The sequence below is a fragment of the Moschus berezovskii genome, chromosome 4 (genome assembly GCF_049115385.1).
Source record: "Moschus berezovskii isolate FMDL1 chromosome 4, NW_MosBer_1.0, whole genome shotgun sequence".
Taxonomy (NCBI): Eukaryota; Metazoa; Chordata; class Mammalia; order Artiodactyla; family Moschidae; genus Moschus; species Moschus berezovskii.
Genome location: NC_142463.1, coordinates 108,791,016 through 108,810,674, shown reverse-complemented (window position 1 = coordinate 108,810,674; position 19,659 = coordinate 108,791,016). Strand labels below are relative to the sequence as shown.

The 19,659-nt window shown below is 47.2% G+C and overlaps 1 protein-coding gene across 14 annotated transcripts in view; it reads left to right on the top strand.

Moving 5' to 3' along the window:
* The first annotated feature begins 5,074 nt into the window (after window positions 1-5,074).
* The window catches only part of TPM3 (tropomyosin 3), a 28,378-nt gene continuing 13,793 nt past the window's right edge, over window positions 5,075-19,659 (top strand). For 6 of the 14 annotated variants that reach the window (XM_055403999.2, XM_088835792.1, XM_088835795.1 and 3 more), the window contains exons 1-4: window positions 5,076-5,291; window positions 5,890-6,015; window positions 17,929-18,062; window positions 19,508-19,625. In XM_055403999.2, the coding sequence (XP_055259974.1) occupies window positions 5,178-5,291; window positions 5,890-6,015; window positions 17,929-18,062; window positions 19,508-19,625 (492 nt within the window). In that variant the 5' untranslated portion in view covers window positions 5,076-5,177. Of the gene's footprint in view, window positions 5,292-5,889; window positions 6,016-10,957; window positions 12,255-17,928; window positions 18,063-19,507; window positions 19,626-19,659 lie in introns of those variants that run through there. The other 8 variants (XM_088835799.1, XM_088835798.1, XM_055404001.2 and 5 more) reach the window with 6 other exon arrangements.

Sequence of the window (19,659 nt, the reverse complement as noted above, 5' to 3'; positions counted from 1 at the left end):
ATGAGGGGGAAAGAAATGGTGGGATTTATGGGGGATTAGAAAGAGCATGTAGCATGTTAATCCATTCAAAATTCTGAAAAGCACTAATTAATCATACGCATCTATAGGCCACAGAGAACCTTACTCATAAAGATCCACTTTACATACAAATGATATCTCAAGCCAGAGAGACTCCCACTTTGCAGCCAGTAACAGGAGCAGAAACACACCATCACTCTGATTAACTGCCATTGTGCGTATTATCCCCTTATCCCTCACCTTACCATCTGCACTCTCATTGGTGACTCATCCTTCCCACACTGATGATTTCCTGCTTTCAACACTGTGGCTCTGTCCACACTGCAAAACTCACACCTTTTCTTTCCCCTATGCCCCAAGTCTGCCTCTGTCCTTCAATGCGCCGCTTTCATCTTACCTATCAGAACTTCTCCTTCCTCCTCTCCTTACCACACTGGTCAGCACAGAGCGGTAGCAAGGTATAAAGAGAAAAGCACACACTTTGGAGTCAGGTTTGGCTTCAAAGTGGCGTGGCTTCTTAATTGTGGATATATAGGTTATTCCTCTGAGCCTCAGTTTTCTCTTCTGAAAGTGAATACCCATCTCATAGAAACATTATGAGGATTAAATAAACGCGTGTAGAGAGCAAGCGCAGTCCTTGGCCTGCAGTAGGTATCCTCCCACTTCCCTCTTAGGAGATTTCCCATGACCCAAGCCCTTCACAGGTGCCCTGCTTGGCCCCCTGGCCAGGCCCCTTATGCAGCTCAAACATCATTCTCCATCCCAGCCCTGTCTTTCTCTTTCTGTCCTAAATGTCCATTCATCCTCCAGTCTCCATCAGCCCTGCTTCCCAAGCCCTCTAATCTTTAGTCAATAACTGCTCTTGAGTTGTGACACCAAACGATACATGGAGCTCCAGGCTGGTGGGGGAGGCAGGTGGTGAACAAGTCACGACAGGTATGGTGGGAGTTTTACAGGAGACAAAACCACACACGTGTCCTGGGTTTGACCCATTAAGAGACGGAGTCTCCCATTCCTTCTGCCTGTTCCTCCGTTCTGCTCCCTATAGGGCTGTCTCACCTCCCTTCTCTCCTCTTTGGATCTGTCTCCCAGCCACCCACTGCCTCATACATGGTAGCATAGCCTGGTGTTGGGAGAGCAGTCTTCCATGAGATTTGGGTTTGAATTCTGGCTGTCACTTACTGCCTGTGTGTTCTTGAGCAAGTAACTTTAACTTTCTGGGTTACAGGGCTTTATATGTAAAATGGAGATAATGCCTACCTCACTAGATTACCATGGGGATTAAATAAAGCATTTAGCAGAGATGATAACCCATAATGATGTTTTCCTGTCCTTTGATAGTTCTTCTATTTTTATTTCAACTCCATTACCTGGCTGCCCCTCATCTCCCACCACATTCCCTCAACCCCTTTTCTTTCTTTTCTGTTCATTTGGGCCCACAGAACGCCCCACCCCTTTGCCACGATCCCTGACCTTGGCCTGCCTCCCCAGGGCTTGTCAGTGCCAGGCTAGCTCCAGTATTGGCAGTCCGGCCCCCTACGGAGCACATCACCTCTGATCCTCTCTGCCTGCTCTGTCTGCTTTCATCACATCAGCTGAGTAATTCACCCCTTCATACCTTCCCAGCCCCTTTTCCCTCTGTGGCCAGTGCCTTACCCATCTCCTCAGGCTCAAAAGGACTCAGTCTGGTTTGAAATGGCTACACAGAAAGTACTTCCAGGACAGCTGGAACGCTTTCATCAGAGGCCATCTGAGGTTTCCGCCTGGACATGCCACCCTGTCAGTCTCTTCCTGGGGGAGAGCTGCTCCTCTCTTACATCAATATTTCCTGTCTCTGCCTCTGTTTCCCGAGTTTGCCAAACACTAAAGTCCTTTCAATTCCTGCTAAAGTCCCTTTCCCAGCCTCATTGCCTCCAGTCTGTGGTTCTCCAGGGCAGTCATGGTTTCCAGAGAAGGGAACTAGAATTTGGGGCAGGTGTGGGCGTTAAGGGTAAAAGAGGAAGGTCAAGAAAGGAAAAGAATTACACGCAGACCGAAAGCCATAAGACAACACCACAGGTGTCTGCCTTGGGGCTTGTAGGCCCATTTGTTAGTCTTCCCTGGAAGGCAAGAGCCGCACAATACAAATTGACTAGAGCTTGGGACAAGCTATCGATCTAGATCAAGGGCACTGTCAAGTTGGCAGATCGTTTGTGTGTGCACGTTGAGCAGGGTGGGGGTGTCCGGACTAATGGGAACAAGGACACATGGAACAGGCCTGGGGGCTGAAGCAGAGCCGCCTCCTCCCACCCCCACACTTCCACCCAAGCCCCCCACCCCACCAGTGCAGCTATAACTCGGGCTCCTTTCTGCCACAGTAAAGAGAAGCATCTGCCTGCCACAGGACATTCAACAGACCCGATTCTCTTCAGCAGAAAAACCTCCCAGAAAAGCAGGCACCTGTGAGCAAAGACCCCTAAAGAAGCCAGCTCAGGAGCGCGTTGTAAAGAGCCCCAGAAGAGGAGAGTCCCAAGGACTGCAGGCTGTTTCTGGGCAGAGGCATTTCCCTCCCTCACCTTGTCCTTCCAAAATCCTGGTTTCAGTTCTGCCAGGCAGGAGAGGCTGTCCTTAAGTCTTCTCTGGAGCCTGGGCTGGAGCCTGCTGGTAAGACCGGTCACGCTTCTTTTCCGGACATCCAAGGGTGACTTTGAGGAGGAGGATGCTTGGAGGACATGGGAGAAGGTGAGAAGGGATAACATGGTGGGAAAAAGCAACCAAGCCTTCTGGAAGTTTCTCATGGCTACTCATCTCTAGTTCTCAGGAGTAGGTGGGTTCCAGGAAAGTGTCCACTGAAAGGCCCTCAGCAGTCTTGTGGGGGTGTTGGAAAGGTAAAGCAGGATGTGCAAGCCCCCACCCCCACTCCCGGAAAGCCTTGGGGCAGCTGGAGGGGAATGAGGGGAGCAGGTGGCAGGGTTGACAAGGAGCTGCTGACACCGTTGATCCTCTGAGCGCTGAGGCCGTGACACCAGGGGAAGAAACTGTGTTGGAGCTTTTAGAAAGGATAGGTGCCTGGATGCAGAGGGCTGCCAGATATTCTTCCTGGTGTAAGCTAGCGTGATCAAGCAAAGGCCAGGCACTGGTAGCAAAGGAGCCAAGACAGGGATGGCACGAAGAGCCGATGAGTAAGAGCCGGCTGTCTTAGGAGGTGGAGAGCAGGGGTTGGTGCCCTTTCCCCAGAGAGATGGCTCTCAGGAGTTGGTACCTGACGTGTCTGCTCTGCCCTTTCTTTGCAGTGGGGAAGAAGGCAGAGGGCCAGGAAAGCTCTTCTGCCTGCTTCTGTGTGATATGTTTGATATTGGGTTGTTTAATTAGGAACCAACTAAATGTCAAACATATTCTTACAGCAGTAGGCAATTTGGCATCATGCTCTTTCTTACCCCAACTTCTGGGGCTCTGGGGTTCCTGTTTTTTTACTGAACCTATTTTCTCCAGGACCCCTTTTGGAAGACTAGTGGCTGCAACCCATGTGGATTTCAATCTTAAACTGGAGGGCTAGTGTGGGAGCAGGGGAGAACTGGAGTCTGGGTGTCAAATCCTCCTCTATCTTTCCCTTGTGTGTGCATGCTAAGTCACTTCAGTCATGTCCCACTCTTAGCAACCCCCCGGACTATAGCCCGCCAGGCTCCTCTTTCATGGGATTCTCCAGGCAAGAATACTGGAGTGGGTTGCCATGTCCTCCTTCAGGGGATCTTCCCGACCTAGGGATCGAACTCGCATCTCTTATTTCCTCTGCATTGGAAAGCAGGTTCTTTACCACTAGTGCCACCTGTGAAGCCTCTTTTCCTTGTACTCCGATCTTTTCCTGTCCTTGTGTTTTTCTCCTCCTTATTCAATCTCCCCACCTTATTATCCAATGCTTCCTGTCCCTGGGACTCCTGTTCCCTAAGGCCAATAGTAGGGGTCTTTGGTTTTTCTGTTTTCTTTCAAGAGTGAGCTGATGGTTCTATCTGTGTATTTACCTCTAGTGATTAGCAGTAGGTGTTTCAGTCACCCCATTGTTGGAGCCTAGTATTAACACCACCCATCTATCCTTGACATAATGACTAATGAGCACCATTTATATTTTCCCCTGGTAGTCTAGGTCACCTTGAACAGTGCCCACCTCTCTCTGGCATATTCTCAGATTGTATGGTGCCTGTGTCTGGGATCAACTACCACCTGTCAGTAGCAAGGCTCCTAGTGGAATGAACATAGCCTGGAGCTAAGCCAGGAAGAACAGAGCTGGTAATGATGAATATGATGATGACTAGGGGCAGTTAAGAAGGGAGCAGAGGGTGAGAAGAGGAGAGAGCAACAAGACCTGGGTCTGTGTGGGTATAAAAGTTCTATTTAAAGATCACTGTGGGGAATGGAGGACATGATCCTATCTGGTTTACTCTGTCTCCCACTTTTTTTTTCCCTGCCCACTGGCCTGAACTCTGGGATGGCCATCCAAATCCCAACCCTACGCTCTTAGTCCATCCCCCTGGTTCTTAAGCGGGGAAGAATAATGTCTCCCTGCCAATTAGAGACTCTCAAAATAGCACAGTAATTTGATCTGGGGATCTAGGGAATTGTCAAGGATCATGGGTGATCTCCCCTCTTCACTGTTGCTCAAGCTCCCTAAATACCAGGAATCAAAAGGTAAAACTCAACCAATGGAATTTGATTAGCATCCAACACAGTCTGGGTGAGAGTAAGGGGAAAGCTGAAGGGCAACTAGGAAAACCAGTCATGCTTTGGGTGAAAACCATTCCAGAATTGCCAAAGCACCCTTCTCTATTTCAGTGTCCGACCCCTCCCCTTTCCTTGCTGCCCAGAGTGAGTGGAAAGTTTCAGGGTCAGGGAGAACCTTTTCCCTCCCCCACTTTCCATTGTCTAAAATCAGCCTCAGCTGTTCCCTAATTTTTCTTTGCTGGTGATGTCAGTCCATCAAAGTGTCTCACCCTGTGTTCCCCTGAGAACAATGACGGGGCGGAGGGAGCTGGAAAGACCATATTAGGAACTAGAGGTGGAGCCATGGGCAGAAATAAAGGCCCAGGTCTGGGAGCTGGTCACTCAGCCAGCAGCCCCTCCTTTCTTGCCCTAGTCTCCAGTCCTCCAGTATTCACAGGTGAGCTCCCCAGCGGCCACTGTTCAGGATGGAGGCCATCAAGAAAAAGATGCAGATGCTGAAGCTGGACAAGGAGAACGCTCTGGATCGGGCAGAGCAAGCGGAAGCTGAGCAGAAGCAGGCAGAAGAAAGAAGTAAGCAGGTAGGCCTTAGCCTTGGGTTCTCTTACCGGCTGGTGAACAAAACTGAAATGGACGAGTTTTGGTGGGAAAGGCAGTGAACACTGGTGCCAGCTCATCCTTTGGGCAGGAGGGACTCCTCTTCTTCCCCAGCCTCACAGCACACGAAGAGGGCATCTAGGGTATTTGCCTTAGACTGCCTGTGTGACCTTGTGAAAGTCAGTGGCTCCTTCTGAGCCACAGTCTGTCTGCTGTGGATCACGTTTTGGAAGAACTCCTGACTTCTAGAGGAAAAGGTGGGAGCTTGGCATGCAGCATCTCTTTTCCCTTAAATGGGGTCACAGACATCGACATCTGAAGATATTTACCATCCCAATGTCTTAATGAAAACTCAGCATGGCCTGGTCATTTTAGGGTCAGAGATTACAAGGTCACAGGCCAAGGCCACGGCATAATTCCTGGGGCAGTTGGCTGAAACTGATGAAGAAGAAAGTGTGTTGTCTCTCTGAGGATGGTAATATAGAGGGTGAGCTCAGGGGTCTGTCAGGCTCAAGAGCCTAGGGTCTGAGTCTGCACTGTTGTATGTGTATGTCTTGTGTGTGACTCTTGGGGCTTCCATAGCTGGAAGATGAGCTGGCAGCCATGCAGAAGAAGCTGAAAGGAACAGAGGATGAGCTGGACAAGTATTCTGAAGCTTTGAAGGATGCACAGGAGAAGCTGGAGCTGGCAGAGAAGAAAGCAGCTGATGTGAGTATAGGGAAACTGGGGGGTGGGTTTAATCTATGCAAATAGATCTTCAAGTTAATAACTGGACTCTAAACACACTTGGACACATACATACTTGTGGACTCTCAGAATATAAGCATAGATACCCACACACATTTTTGCCACATGCTGGTATACCCTCATTGGCATATACTTTCATTCTTTAAAACATGCAGAAGTCTCATTTTTCTTGCCCCCAGTCCAGGAATTGAATTCTCTTTCCTAGGTCCTGGACAGAGGGAGGGGATGCCAAGTCCAGAGTGCTAGCACTTACCCCCCTCCTCCCCCATGCCACATTCTTAGCTTTTGTGTCCAAGGACTGGCACGCAGATATCTGTATTAATAGGGAACCTCTCATCTCTCAACTGCCCAGCAGAGCTAGCTCAGATTTCACAATGGGACAAAGGAGGTCACAATGACCCTGGCCCTATATGGGTTTATTTATCTTGGCCAGTGTGGGCCTCTGACCGTATGCCACAGAGATGCCATAGAAAGCACTGCTTACAGGGCGGCTGAGAGAATCTGAGAATGACATATCAGAAATGAGAAGGGTCAGGGAGTAAAGCTGTTACCACCAGACCCCACTCTGTGACCCTGACTAAATTATTCAGCTCCTCTAGGGCCAACTTTCCCACTTGAAAATGAAATAAATTCTCTTTTCCACTTCACGTTATCTCATAGTCACCTGTTCCCCTTTATCGTCAACCTTGAAGTTAACCACAAAGATAAATGAGAGACTACAAGAAAAGATCTGTGGAAGAAGAGTAACACAGGAATCTTAATAGCAACAAAAGAATGTTCCAGTATTGATGGAAATACAGTCAATTTTCAGCACTGAGTTAGTAAGAAAGTATTTTTAAAATCACATTTTGTTTTGGAAAACAGCTAGAAACAGAGTAGGAGGTTTGGAAACGTTTTTGGAGCCTCTCATTCACTTCTTTACTATTAGGTTTCTGATCTCCTCTCTGGCCTTCTGCCACTTTCAGTGACCTGGGGAAGTGGTGAGGGTTGTTGAATATATCATGCCAGAGGTCACACACAGAGAGCATATTACATACATGATACATGTTCAGAGTTTCCAAAAGTTTACGCCACTGCAAACTATTCATTCTCCCTTCTTGGAAAACTCTGAACACCACAGGTTACTTCAGGACTTTGGGCTAGAGCTTGATGGCCTGCTGGACTTGCCTAACTTAGGTTACAAGGATAGATGACTCTATCTCTCTGGTTCAAATAAATGGGCATGGGAGTAAGTTTTCACAAATGGAGACAATGTCAAGTTGATAACAATTTTGTGAGATGTAACAAAATTGTAACAACTCTCTCGGAAAGTCTTTAGGCTGGTATAGTTAGTATATGTGGAGAAGGCAATGGCAAGCCACTCCAGTACTCCTGCCTGGAAAATCCCATGGATTGAGGAGCCTGGTGGGCTGCAGTCCATGGGGTCGCTAGGGGTCGGACATGACTGAGCGACTTCACTTTCACACATTGGAGAAGGAAATGGCAACCCACTCCAGTGTTCTTGCCTGGAGAATCCCAGGGACAGGGGAGCCTGGTGGGCTTCCATTATGGGGTCACACAGAGTCGGACACGACTGAAGTGACTTAGCAGCAGCAGCAGCAGCTAGTATATGGGTTTGAGGAGGTATTTCCAGGAACAATGAAAAGAACAAACAAGACTAACCCAAGATTTGGGGAGAGAAAGAATGACATAGAGGCTCTAGACAATATACTGATACCATTGGGAAGATAAAGGAATTTGTTGGAGATGAATTCTATTTGTCCTTACACATATGCACGTAAGCACACGTCAGCCCCCACCTAGATAGGGTCTACTCAGTAGATTCATTTGAAAGAAACTGCTCATAGGCATATAGGAAGCTACCAAAACCATTTAAATATGTAAAGTATGGGTAAAAAACCTCATTCAACTTCTCTCCCTCTTGTTAGCTTTCCCCAAAAGTCATTAAGTCCCTTCAGAGATATGTAAGAGAACAAGAAATAGGAGGAGAAGCTTGTAGGCAAGAGGCAAACAAACTTGGGGTTAAGATGGGTTTCCATCTTAACCCATCTTTTGAACTGTGGTGTTGGAGAAGACTCTTTCAGAGTCCTTTGGACTTCAAGGAGATCCAACCAGTCTATCCTAAAGGAAATCAGTCCTGAATATTGAAGGACGCATGCTGAAGTTGAAGCTCCAATACTTTGGCCACCTGATGTGAAGAACTGACTCATTTGAAAATACCCTGATGCTGGGAAAGATTGAAGGCAGGAGGAGAAGGGGACGATAGAGGATGAGATAGTTGGATGGCATCACCAACTCAATGGACATGAGTTTGAGTAAGCTCCAGGAGTTGGTGATGGACTGGGAAGCCTGGTGTACTGCAGTCCATGGGGTCACAGTCGGATACGACTGAGCAACTGAACTGAACTGAAGATGGAAACTGGAAGAAAGGTTTCTTTTCTCAAAGATGGGGTCAGCAAACTATCACCTGTCGGGTACATGATGCTTCGGCCTGGTTTCCTACAAAGTTTTATTCAAACATTTCCATGCCCATTCATTTACATATTGCCCTAATGACTTTCCCCCTACAAGAGAGTGGCAGCCACACACTATGGCCCACAAACTCAGAAATATTTACTATCTGGCCCTTTAGAGAAGTTTGTTGACTCCTGCCTCAAAGGGTCAAAGAAGGAAAGGGAGGTGTCTATGGGAATTGGGGAAAGTGCTAAATAAAGAGGAGGCAACAGGTTTCAAATAGAGAGCAAGGGTCAGAGTCAGCAGCACATAATATATGCATCTTTGAAGGGAGTTCACAGCTCAGCTTCTGCCCTTGAGATTAATAAACAAGAGAGCATATCCAGTTCAGTTCAGTCGCTCAGTCGTGTCCAACTCTTTGCGACCCCATGAATTGCAGCATGCCAGGCCTCCCTGTCCATCACCAACTCCCGGAGTTCACTCAAACTCAAGTCCATCGAGTCGGTGATGCCATCTAGCCATCTCATCTTCTGTCATCCCCTTCTCCTCCTGCCCCCAATCCCTCCCAGCATCAGAGTCTTTTCCAGTGAGTCAACTCTTCGCATGAGGTGGCCAAAGTATTGGAGTTTCAGCCTCAGCATCAGGCCTTCCAATGAACATCCAGGACTGGTTTCCTTTAGGATGGACTGGCTGGATCTCCTTGCAGTCCAAGGGACTCCCAAGAGTCTTCTCCAGCACCACAGTTCAAAAGCATCAATTCTTCGGCGCTCAGCTTTCTTCACAGTCCAACTCTCACATCCATACATGACCACTGGAAAAACCATTGCCTTAACTAGACGGACCTTTTTTGGCAAAGTAATGTCTCTGCTTTTTAATATGCTATCTAGGTTGGTCATAACTTTCCTTCCATGGAGTAAGCGTCTTTTAGTTTCATGGCTGCAAACACCATTACTTTGATGTAAATATAAGGGGAAGAGAACCTGGGAGTCCTGGTTACCTGAGAAGCCAATTTGGAAAGCATAGGATTTGCTAGGACTCCTTGAACAAAGAAAGGGTGAGGGTGTGGCAAGGTCAGTCTGAACTTCATTTATTTCCTCCCTAGGTTCATCCAAGGTCCTTTTTGTTTTTTAATTGTGAAAAAATATACATAATGTAAAATTTGCCATTTTAACCATTTTTAAGTGTACAAGTCACTGGTGGTAAGAACATTCACACTGTGGTGCAACCATGTGGAAGGTTCTTTTGATCTGAGATGAAATCAGAAGCTGTTGAAGGTAAAACAAAAGGAGAATGCAATAGTTAGGACACACAAGTTATACTTTTTTTAAGGACAGGAGGTGAAAGGGATGGGGAGAAGAGGGAGAGGACAGACATATACACCTGTTGATATACTGTACTGTTAGTTACCAGGAAAACAAAAGCACTAGGCCCCTTGCTGCCCGTCCATCATGCTTTTAAAGGTCATTAGGAGTCAGTCCACCTGTTTCCCTGGATCACGAGAAGATTATCTGTTCAAATCTACCAGCCTCAGGAATGCAGTGGTGCTCTCAACACTCATTTGGTTTGTCTAAGATGAAGTCTGCTTCTTCAGTAGGGCAAGGGAGCAGTGCAATAGTGTCCCCTGCTGATGACCACTGAGATGACAAAGTCTCATTTTTATTTCCATAATCCCTCTCATTAGATTTCTCCAGACAGCTGGGAAAGTTCTTAGGCCATCAGGGCAGAGTTTACTGAAACTTCAAACCCTGCTTTTTTTCTTGCCATTTCCTGGGGGTAGCGGGGCAGGGGCGGGCAGGAGGTAAATCAGTGTATAGGTTACTCTATCAAGGAAATTACTTTTTGTCTGAGTTGTTTCTGTTTCCTCTGATTAGTCTAAATGCTCAGTATTTCTAAATGCAGATAAGACAGGCTCTGGTGGGAGTGTCTTCAGAACAAGGCATTGAGCACAGCACCAATGTCTTACAATCTTCCTGGGGGTCAGGATTCTTAATTTTAAATCCTGGTGGACATCCTAATTCTCTAGAGAAAAAGAGATCTGCACCACAGGAGAGGCTTATTACTATTACTTACTGAGAAGGTGGGAGGGATACAAAGAGATAAGAGGGAAGAGTAAAATCCTCCCGGCTCTTTATTACTGTGCTTCTAAAAATCCTGCATGGCAATGCCTGTAGGGGTGGTTTCTAACTGATAAACAGCTCCTGGGGTACCTGGAAGCAGAAGTAGTGTGAAACTGGTCAAAGTACTAACCCAGAGGGAAGGCGGAGACCCACAATACTATATATAGTTCTTCAGATGCTCCTGTCAGTGCTGTTGCCCAAAGGATCTGGTGACACTAGTCTGTAATAGAGGACTCCTTCTGATTAAACGGAGGCTTAAGACACCTTCCTCACCTACAAAAGGAATTGTAAGCGATCATTAATTACAAAGTCCTGAATCATGGACTGTGAAGAAAGCTGATCGCCGAAGAATTGATGCTTTTGAACTGTGGTGCTGGAGGAGACTCTTGAGAGTCCCTTGGACTGCAAGGAGATCCAACTAGTCCATTCTAGAGGAAATCGATCCTGGGTGTTCATTGGAAGGACTGATGCTAAAGCTGAAACTCCAATACTTTGGCCACCTCATGCGACGAGTTGACTCACTGGAAAAAGACTCTGATGCTGTGAGCGATTGGGGGTAGGAGGAGACGGGGACGACAGAGAATGAGGTGGCTGGATGGCATCACCGACTCGATGGACTTGAGTTTGAGTGAACTCCGGGAGTTGGTGATGGACAGGGAGGCCTGGCCTGCTGTGGTTCATGGGGTTGCTAAGAGTCGGACATGACTGAGCGACTGAACTGAACTGAACTGAACTGAATCATGCAAGTTTTGGAGAGGCTGGTAAATCACTGGTGTATACTGATTCTCAAAAGTAACAGGGGAAAAGACCAGTATTCTGAATAGAACACGTTCATAACTGGTGTCAAACAGAACGAGAATTTTGCCAAACTGCCCATCTCTTCACCCCCCATTAATTCCCTTCACTGACTTTCAGGAGCTGGGAGAGCACCTACCTGAGCGGACTTTGAAAGGAGGCTGGAGAGCAGCACTCTAGAAGAAGGGGCCCAGAAAGTCTAGGCTTTTCTTAGCCCCTGGGTTTGGAGCATTTGTGGGGTGGGTGAAGCAGAGGCTTGTGGGGTGTTTATGTTGTGGAGAGGACACAAGGTGCCAGGAGTGAGGGGTCAACTGCGAGCGCGTAGGCCGCACAGGTCAACCATTGTGGGCAGGCCGCCCAGGGCTGGAGAGGCTTAACCACTACGCGCCTTCTGGTTACCATGGTAGCCCTCCCTCTTCCCAACCCCGCCCTCCTTTGCTGGCCCGAGGCAGAGTCTGGGAGCGGTCGCCCAGCCGTACTGGGCGGACCCCCTGTCGCTTTCGGCCGCGGGCCTCCCTCTAGTGGACTGCCTTCCCGCCCGCCGGGCGGTGGGAGGGCGCGGCGGTCGCAGCGTCACATCCGGGCGGGTGGGTGAGTTCCGGTATTTCAGGGCGGAGCAGGCGGAAGTAGGGGCGAGAAGCGGCTGCAACGCCGAGCGGAGGAGGCAGGAACGCGAAGGCAAGCGGGAGCTGGGTGGGGACCATGGCCGGGATCACCACCATCGAGGCGGTGAAGCGCAAGATCCAGGTTCTGCAGCAGCAGGCCGATGATGCAGAGGAGAGGGCCGAGCGCCTCCAGCGGGAAGTGGAGGGAGAAAGACGGGCCCGAGAACAGGTACGGAGAGGGCGAGGCGCATGAGGGCGAGGCAGGCGCTGGAGCAGATGGGACCCCGAAGTGGGTCCGGATTTTTGCGGTGGAACACGGTCCTTGGGGGGCCAGCATAATCCGAGATGAAGCTGAAGTCCGGAGGATGGGTGGGGCTTAGCTTCACTTAGACCTCCAGTGGGTGAGGGGGACACTGGCTGCTGGAGCAAGCACACTTGACTTTTCAAGGAATTGAGCCTCACGGGGTCTGAGGCGTGTTTTTTTCCCTCTTTTCTCCCGGTTCATTCATTCAATCCCTCCGAGTCGGGCGCGGTCAGGGGAGGGGCTCAGCGGCCTCTCCCTCCCCCACTTCCCCGGTGGGGTGGGGGACTTTGCTTTCGTTTGGGGTTTCCGGCCCAAAGGGTGAGAGTGGGTGGGTGCCTCTCTGATCTGGAGGGAAGCAGAGCCGAATTTACAGTGAAAGGGTGGGGGTGGAAGGTGGGAACAGCCGGAAAGCCCCCGGCCTGGCCTGCTGGCAGCTTTTCCGCTCCCTCCTCCTGCTCAGGAAATGAGGCAGCAGTCGACTGAGGAAGCGCGGTGCCCTCCCTGGAGGAGGTTGAGGCCACAGCACCGCCTCCCATCCTCCGGTCTGGGGCCCTTTTCTCTAAAGGGGAACACTTGCAGCTGCTAAACCCACTCTGTCGACGTGAAACTGGAGGGGAGGAGATAGTACTTCACTGCCTCTGTGAGTGCAAACGTAGGAACCAACAAAACCTGCCTAGCTTCCATAACTACCTGGAAGGCGGGAGCTTCTGCCAGATTCAGGCCTTTATTGCTGAAGTGTGAAGAGTGCAAGCTGAACCGTTTAAGAACACTTCTTACAAGCAGAGCTGATAAGCGAGAGTATGTGGTAGAGAATCTGATGGAGTGCCAGTTTCTGTCAAGGTTTCTGGTTGCCCTAGGCAGTGTGGCTGATGGAGTTTCGAGGGATCTCTTAAGTGATGTTTCTACTCTAAGTTCCCGAGTACCCACTTTAGTGTCTTTTTTTTTACGTTCAATAAATATTTGTTCAACTAAAACTGTTATGTATGTTCATACATAAAAGCTCATAGATTGAACAGTGATTCTTGAAACTGCTTTATATTGAGAAGTGGTGGGCTAGTTTTAGTAAGCCATAGGTTTTCCACGATCTAGGGTGCAGTCTAGTGGGTAGAACTGATTTCCTGAGTTGAGGCTTTGGTTTTGGAGGATCCTGGGACTGGAGAGGAAAGTAACTGTTACTAAAATTTGAAGATCTAATGAAAGAACCCTTGTGGTTTATTGGTATTCCTTGTTCTCCCCTCCCCACTTTTGGCTGCCCTTTTGGGGAGTGGCTGAGAATTAATGTTTTGGGGAAATGAGAGGAGCAGCTACCCTCCAGGTTAATACTTAAAGATTGTTAGAATAGTCATTTGTTTTTACAACTGGGCATGGAAATGCTGGGAGCTTGGTTTCCTCAATCACTCATTTCTCAGTGGATTTTTCCTCTCTTCATTATGTTCGTAACTTCTAATTATCATTCTAGTGAGATGAACTGGCTGGGTGACTCTTTATGACTAGTGACAGTTTCTCATCTCCTTTGTTCTGGAGACCAGATCCCCTTAAAGGGGGAGACAGGATGGCTCTAAGGAACTGGCCATGTGTTGACGTAGAGCCAGGCTCAAAGTAAGGACATGCTAGGAATGGTTCTAGGGTAGATGATATCATTAACCCCACCCTCAGTAGCCCCAAGGACTTGGTTTCCCCCCTAGGATGTCCTGGGCATTCACTCCACTCAGGATTTGGTAATTTTCCTTGCAGGGAAATTTTTTTTTCCCCCAACCTGGGCTGATGGGTGAGAGCAGAGTGAGCAGCTTCAGGTTTTTCTTAAGCTTCTCCCTCACTCAGAGCCTGCCAGATTTGCTTACTGAGCTGAGTGATACCTAGTGAGGAAGCCCTCATTCAGATGGGGAAGTGGAGTGATAGTTAAATATTTATGAAACCAGTATTTTCTACCCCCCAGCTTGAAAAGTGCCTAGTCTTTTGACTTTCTGTTCTAGTGAACTTTGAATTCCTTCTGAGGAAACACCTGTGGGAAGGGAGGGGTGGGAGTGCCTGAACTACCTGTTATCCTCTTAGGGCATTCTGGAATGTGGATTTTGCAGGCTCTTCCCGCCTGGAGCTGGAAGCTCTGCCCTCCCTTATGATATTGCATGCCGTTAGTGGGATTGTCACATAATTACTTTTCTGGTTGCTTTGTGTTATCATCCAACCCTCCTTGGGAAGCTGGACAAGTCCAGAGCCGACTAGAGATGGTTCTGAAACCGTCTCTACTGCTCTTGACCTGGAGATGTATCCTTTATAATGTAGCACCTTGTCAAATCCACTTTCATTTTGAATCTCCTTTGTACTTTTTTGTGAAACTGAAACAGATGGCAACATAATATTTCAGCGCAGTCTTTTTCCTCATCTGTGTGTGTGTTGTGTTGGTGGTAAAGATACAGTAGTAAATGTTTACTATTTTAACCATTTTTAAGTGTACAATTCACCTTATCTGTTTTTAATACTTGTCTCCCAACTTCTGATATTTCTTGCTTTTTTTTTTTCCTGGTCTAAAAAATTTAGGAATACTATTGAGGGAGTGAGTGGGCTTTGAATAGCATTTTGATTGTGGCCTTATTCCCAAATTCCTAGTCTGCAGGGGGTGGGTGGTGGTTAGAATGTCTGGCCATTGTGTAGCTCTCTTCTGTTTGTAGGGTCTGGTGGGATAAGCCACTGACTTTATCACCTTTCCTTGGTTTAGGTTTGCTTTCCAGCTGATTACCTTTCTTTTTCTTACACGTACTGAGAGCACAGACTCATAGGGGAGAGGCAAATAGCCCTTTGCTCTGAGTGCCTCCGCTTAGTCTCCACCTTTGTTTACTCTGGAACAGATAACTCTGCTCCCTTCCTTCCAGCTTGCCTCCCCCTTGATGAAATTTAAAGTCCCCAAGGACACAGTATCTCCCCGGGTAGATACATTTGTGAGCACTAAACCAGAGCAGTCCTTCACTCACGGGGCTCAAGCCTAACTTTTCCATTACTCTTTCCCTTTGAATTTCATCTCTGGCTTTTGTCTAAAAAGAGAAACCCTGGAGTGGCAGAATACCAGATTTAGGCTCATCCCCTTCTGTCCTTGGCCCTGATCTGCCTCTGAGCACCAGTCTCCTGTCTTGCCTGCCGTGATGGGTATGGTGCTCTTGGGCAGTCTCTTTAGTGTGAAGGATGGTAGCACTTAAACTCATTTCCTAGCTGAAACTGCTGTCAGCCATCTTCTGAAGTGACTCAGTTGCTACTTTGTTCTCCTCTCTGGCCTTGGGATCTTTGCTTACTGGGTAGTGGAGAATCCTATTATTACGTGAAGGAAGGACCTCACAGTGTACCTCCTCCAACCAAAGCAGGGGTGAGCAGGCTGAAAGATCAAAACCGCATGCTAAACCTAGGATGATAGACAGCATGAAGTTAATGTTTCCCCGGGCCATGTTTCCCACTGTCACCTGCAGAAGTTAGTCCCACTCAATCTCTGGGTACCACTTAATTGACCTGAAAGGGACAGGCATTGTGCATAGATTCTGGCTGGAAGGAAAAGTCAGGTAGGTGTCTTCCCTTATTCCTTTAAATATTAAACAGATCTTGATTTTGCAAGCTTTTGTTTCACTGTAAAGAGAACTGATCCTCTGTAGGAAGAGAAAAAAATAGAACAGTGACTACCTTGCTCTCCCTCTGCTCCCCACGGGGGTCTCCAAAGCTTTTGCTGTGGGACTCCCATCCTGCGTTCTGTTTTTGGTATGGGCTTGTTCAGTGTGCGCATGCTCTGGTTAGGGCACCAAGATGTGTTTTCTCCTCCTCCCTTTTCAGCCTTGCGAAGAATTCTATTGTAAATGCTGATTTGTGGGAGAAACTGCCCTAGCCAGCTTGTTGTCATGGAAACTATACACCCCCGCCCCCATAGCCTGTTATCTTTACTTCATTTGGGGAACTGCTGGTGAGCTGGGTGGGGACTTAGATTTCATGAGCTTCCTTCAAATCTGGGTTCTGTCTTCTGTGTTTTTTTTTTAAGTTCTAGGCATCTGAAGGTATTGGGGTGGGGTAAATGATTGAACTGTCAGTTCTCAGTTCTTCTTTCACAGTTCTTGCCTGATAGCCAGATTCATAATAACCTTGACCTGCTAGCCTTTTTGAGCTTGTGAGGTGAAATCTGTGTTGTGCTAGGTTTCCTGAGACAGGACCAGAGAATACTCGTCTCTGTGCTATTTTGAATAGAGATGCAAACGGTTTCTTAGTAATTTCAGCTTATGTAGACATCTTGATTTTCTTTTCCTGTAGGGCAGTGGTTATATAGCCCCACCCCCTGCAGTTCCTTGAATCTCCCATGTTTGTATTTGGAAATTTTTGTGTGCTACATAACCCAGTTCTTAACAGGAGTCTTTTGGGCTATATCCCTTCCCATAGGGGCTAGTGGCCCAGATTATTTCTATAGCTACCCCCACCCCTGACTGCCAGGAGGAAATCAGGGTAATAGAATTCAGGCACAATCTGGGCTGTGGAAGAGAGATCGTGTTTACCAAGCATTTGGATAAGCATCTGAACTGGGTAGTGTGCAGGGCAGATTAAATTCTTGGGCAGTTGTGACAGTCAGTGTACTTGCCACCAGCAAAGGTGTGGGGAGGGGAAGGGCAATCAAAAGAGAGAAGCTTCTCTACCAGTAGAATTCATGCTGATGCGGCTGCTTCCTTCTTTCCTTGCTTCTTATTCCATGGCCCAGGAGGAGGCATGGGATTACCTGGACTCCAACCTGTGCTTTTTATTGTGGGGTGGGAGCCAGGGAGAAGATTATAGTGGAGAATGAGGCTTGAGGAATAGAAGGGGTCACAATTCAGAAATTCGGAGGGGTGGTGGAAGGCCTGGAGGGAACATTCTCTTCTGCCCCCAGTTTTTTTGGTAATTCTATGAAAGCAGATAATTTTAGCCCAAAGAAACTCCTTGTAGTCAACTTTTAAAAGGCGGGGGGTGGGGGCCAGTTGAAAGGGTGGAAAGTCGGTATCCTAATATTCCATCTTTTGTTTTCTGGTCTGGAAGGTCTTTCTGGAAAATATTCTCTTGGCTAGTCATCCTCTTGTTGGGTGTGTTAGGGTAAGGTTATCAGAGGGTTAACAACTTGAGTTAAGCAGCAGATTAACAGATAATCCAAGATTCCCTCTTTGAGAAACCTTTTTTTATTTTTCCACTTTATGTGACACTTATGGGAAAGCTGCTGCAGAATAAGACATGTCTCTAAGCCAAAACTCAGGCAGACCCCTTCACTGGCTTACCTTTTCTGACACTAGTGCATTTAGGAATTTGAACTGAGTCCAGAAAGAGGGTGGTACTAACTGACACTGGGCTGGGCAAGGAACTGAGTTTTAAAACACTTTTCCTGTGGAACATACGGGAATTCACTGATGGGAAAGGGAGGAAAATACCTGTAATAATATAGAGTATATAATCATGTCTCCTTGGTCTTACATGCATCTGAGTTAGGACAAGTTCTACCCCGCAAGAATTTGGCTTCCTCATGGTGGTATTCAACCTATCTTAGTGTCATAGTTAGTTCAGTTTCTTTTCACCATGCCTCTGCTTCCTTTTCCCCTCTTTCACTTAAACACAGGCTGAAGCTGAGGTGGCCTCCTTGAACCGTAGGATCCAGCTGGTTGAAGAGGAGCTGGACCGAGCTCAAGAGCGCCTGGCCACTGCCCTGCAGAAACTGGAGGAAGCTGAGAAAGCCGCTGATGAGAGTGAGAGGTATGTAGCGGGGCCTGATGGAGTGTGGATTTCAAAAGTTGTTCATAATGGCTCTAATCAAACAGGGTCCTTAAAGACCTATTTTTTTAAAAACAGTGACCTGTCTTTACAGGGTCTTCTTTCTTTCTGTCCCTCATATTCTCTACATATGAAAACTGACAGTAAGGGTTACCTGGATCCATGACCCTCGTGTAATTGGTGTTTCTCTATAAATAAATTCACCTAGTAATAGTATCGCTGTAGTGGCCTCCATTTAGCACCCACTTAAAGCAGTTCTCAAAGTGAGGTTCCAGACCAGCTGCACCTGGGAATTTGGGAGAAACTCCCATCAGCAGCCTCTGCCACTCATCAGTGGATCAGAGGTGGAGCCCAGCAATCACTGATTTAATAAGCTCTTGTCCCTGCTGCACTGTTAGAATCATGGGAGTGCATGGTAGGGATCTTTGGGGAGTTTAAAAAATACATCAGAATGCCTGGGTCCCATCCTAAATTGGTTAGAACCCATTGTGAAAGGGGCCTGGTCATTTATAAAGGGGCCTGGCTATTTCTAAAGTTCTCCAGTAAATTTTTGGGGGAGTACTGTATCACCTTGCTTGCAGGATCTCAGTTCCCCAACCAGGAATTAAACCCAGGACCCAGCAATGAAAGCCCAGAGCTGTAACCACTAGGCAACCAGAGAACTCCCCCCTCCATCAATAATTTTAATGTGTGTCCAGGGTTAGAACCACAGTCCTTGAACCAGCTCATCTTTGAAAATACCCAGTTTTTTTTAAAAAAATAATTTTTATTTAATAAATGGTACAAAGCACAATGCCAAAAACATTACAGTTAAAATTTCACCAAATGAAAAAAATTAAAAAAAGAAAATAGCCAATTGGCTTCTTGCCACACGTGACTTAAAATGAGAACAAAAGTGTGTGATGACTTGTACAAACTAAGACTTTTCAGAATTAAAAAAAACTCCTTGTTGGGAGTACATTAACACAGTGCAGCCATGAAAGTAAATAAGACAGCTATGCGTATACTATTATAGAATAGTGGCTGAATTATAGAAAATGAGGAAAACAAATCGCAGAGCAGTGTAGTATGGTTCCTTCGGGGCGTGAGGAAAGGTGATGAGATTTTTGGTATATAAAACATTTCTGGAAGGATTATCAGGTATTCAATTACTTTTGATGAGCAGGACTAGAATTAGGGAGACTTTACGTTAGACCTTTAGACTGTTCATTTAAATGTTTAATCTTTAAATAAGCATGTATTTATAAGAAAAGGTTTTAAGCAGAATAATTCAACTAAGGTGAGAAGGTGTTATGAAAATTCTTTTTGAGCGACAGAAGCTGAGAGGCATGGGCTTTACATGGTGCAGTCCGGGGTCCCTTAGAGTAGAGCTGATGACAGACTTCCCAAGCTGTCAGAGCTGCATTTGTCCATGTTGCTTCTGGCAGAGGTATGAAGGTTATTGAAAACCGAGCCTTAAAAGATGAAGAAAAAATGGAACTCCAGGAAATCCAACTCAAAGAAGCTAAGCACATTGCAGAAGAGGCGGACAGGAAGTATGAAGAGGTATGGCACTCTCAGCTTGTCCCTCTCTCTCCAG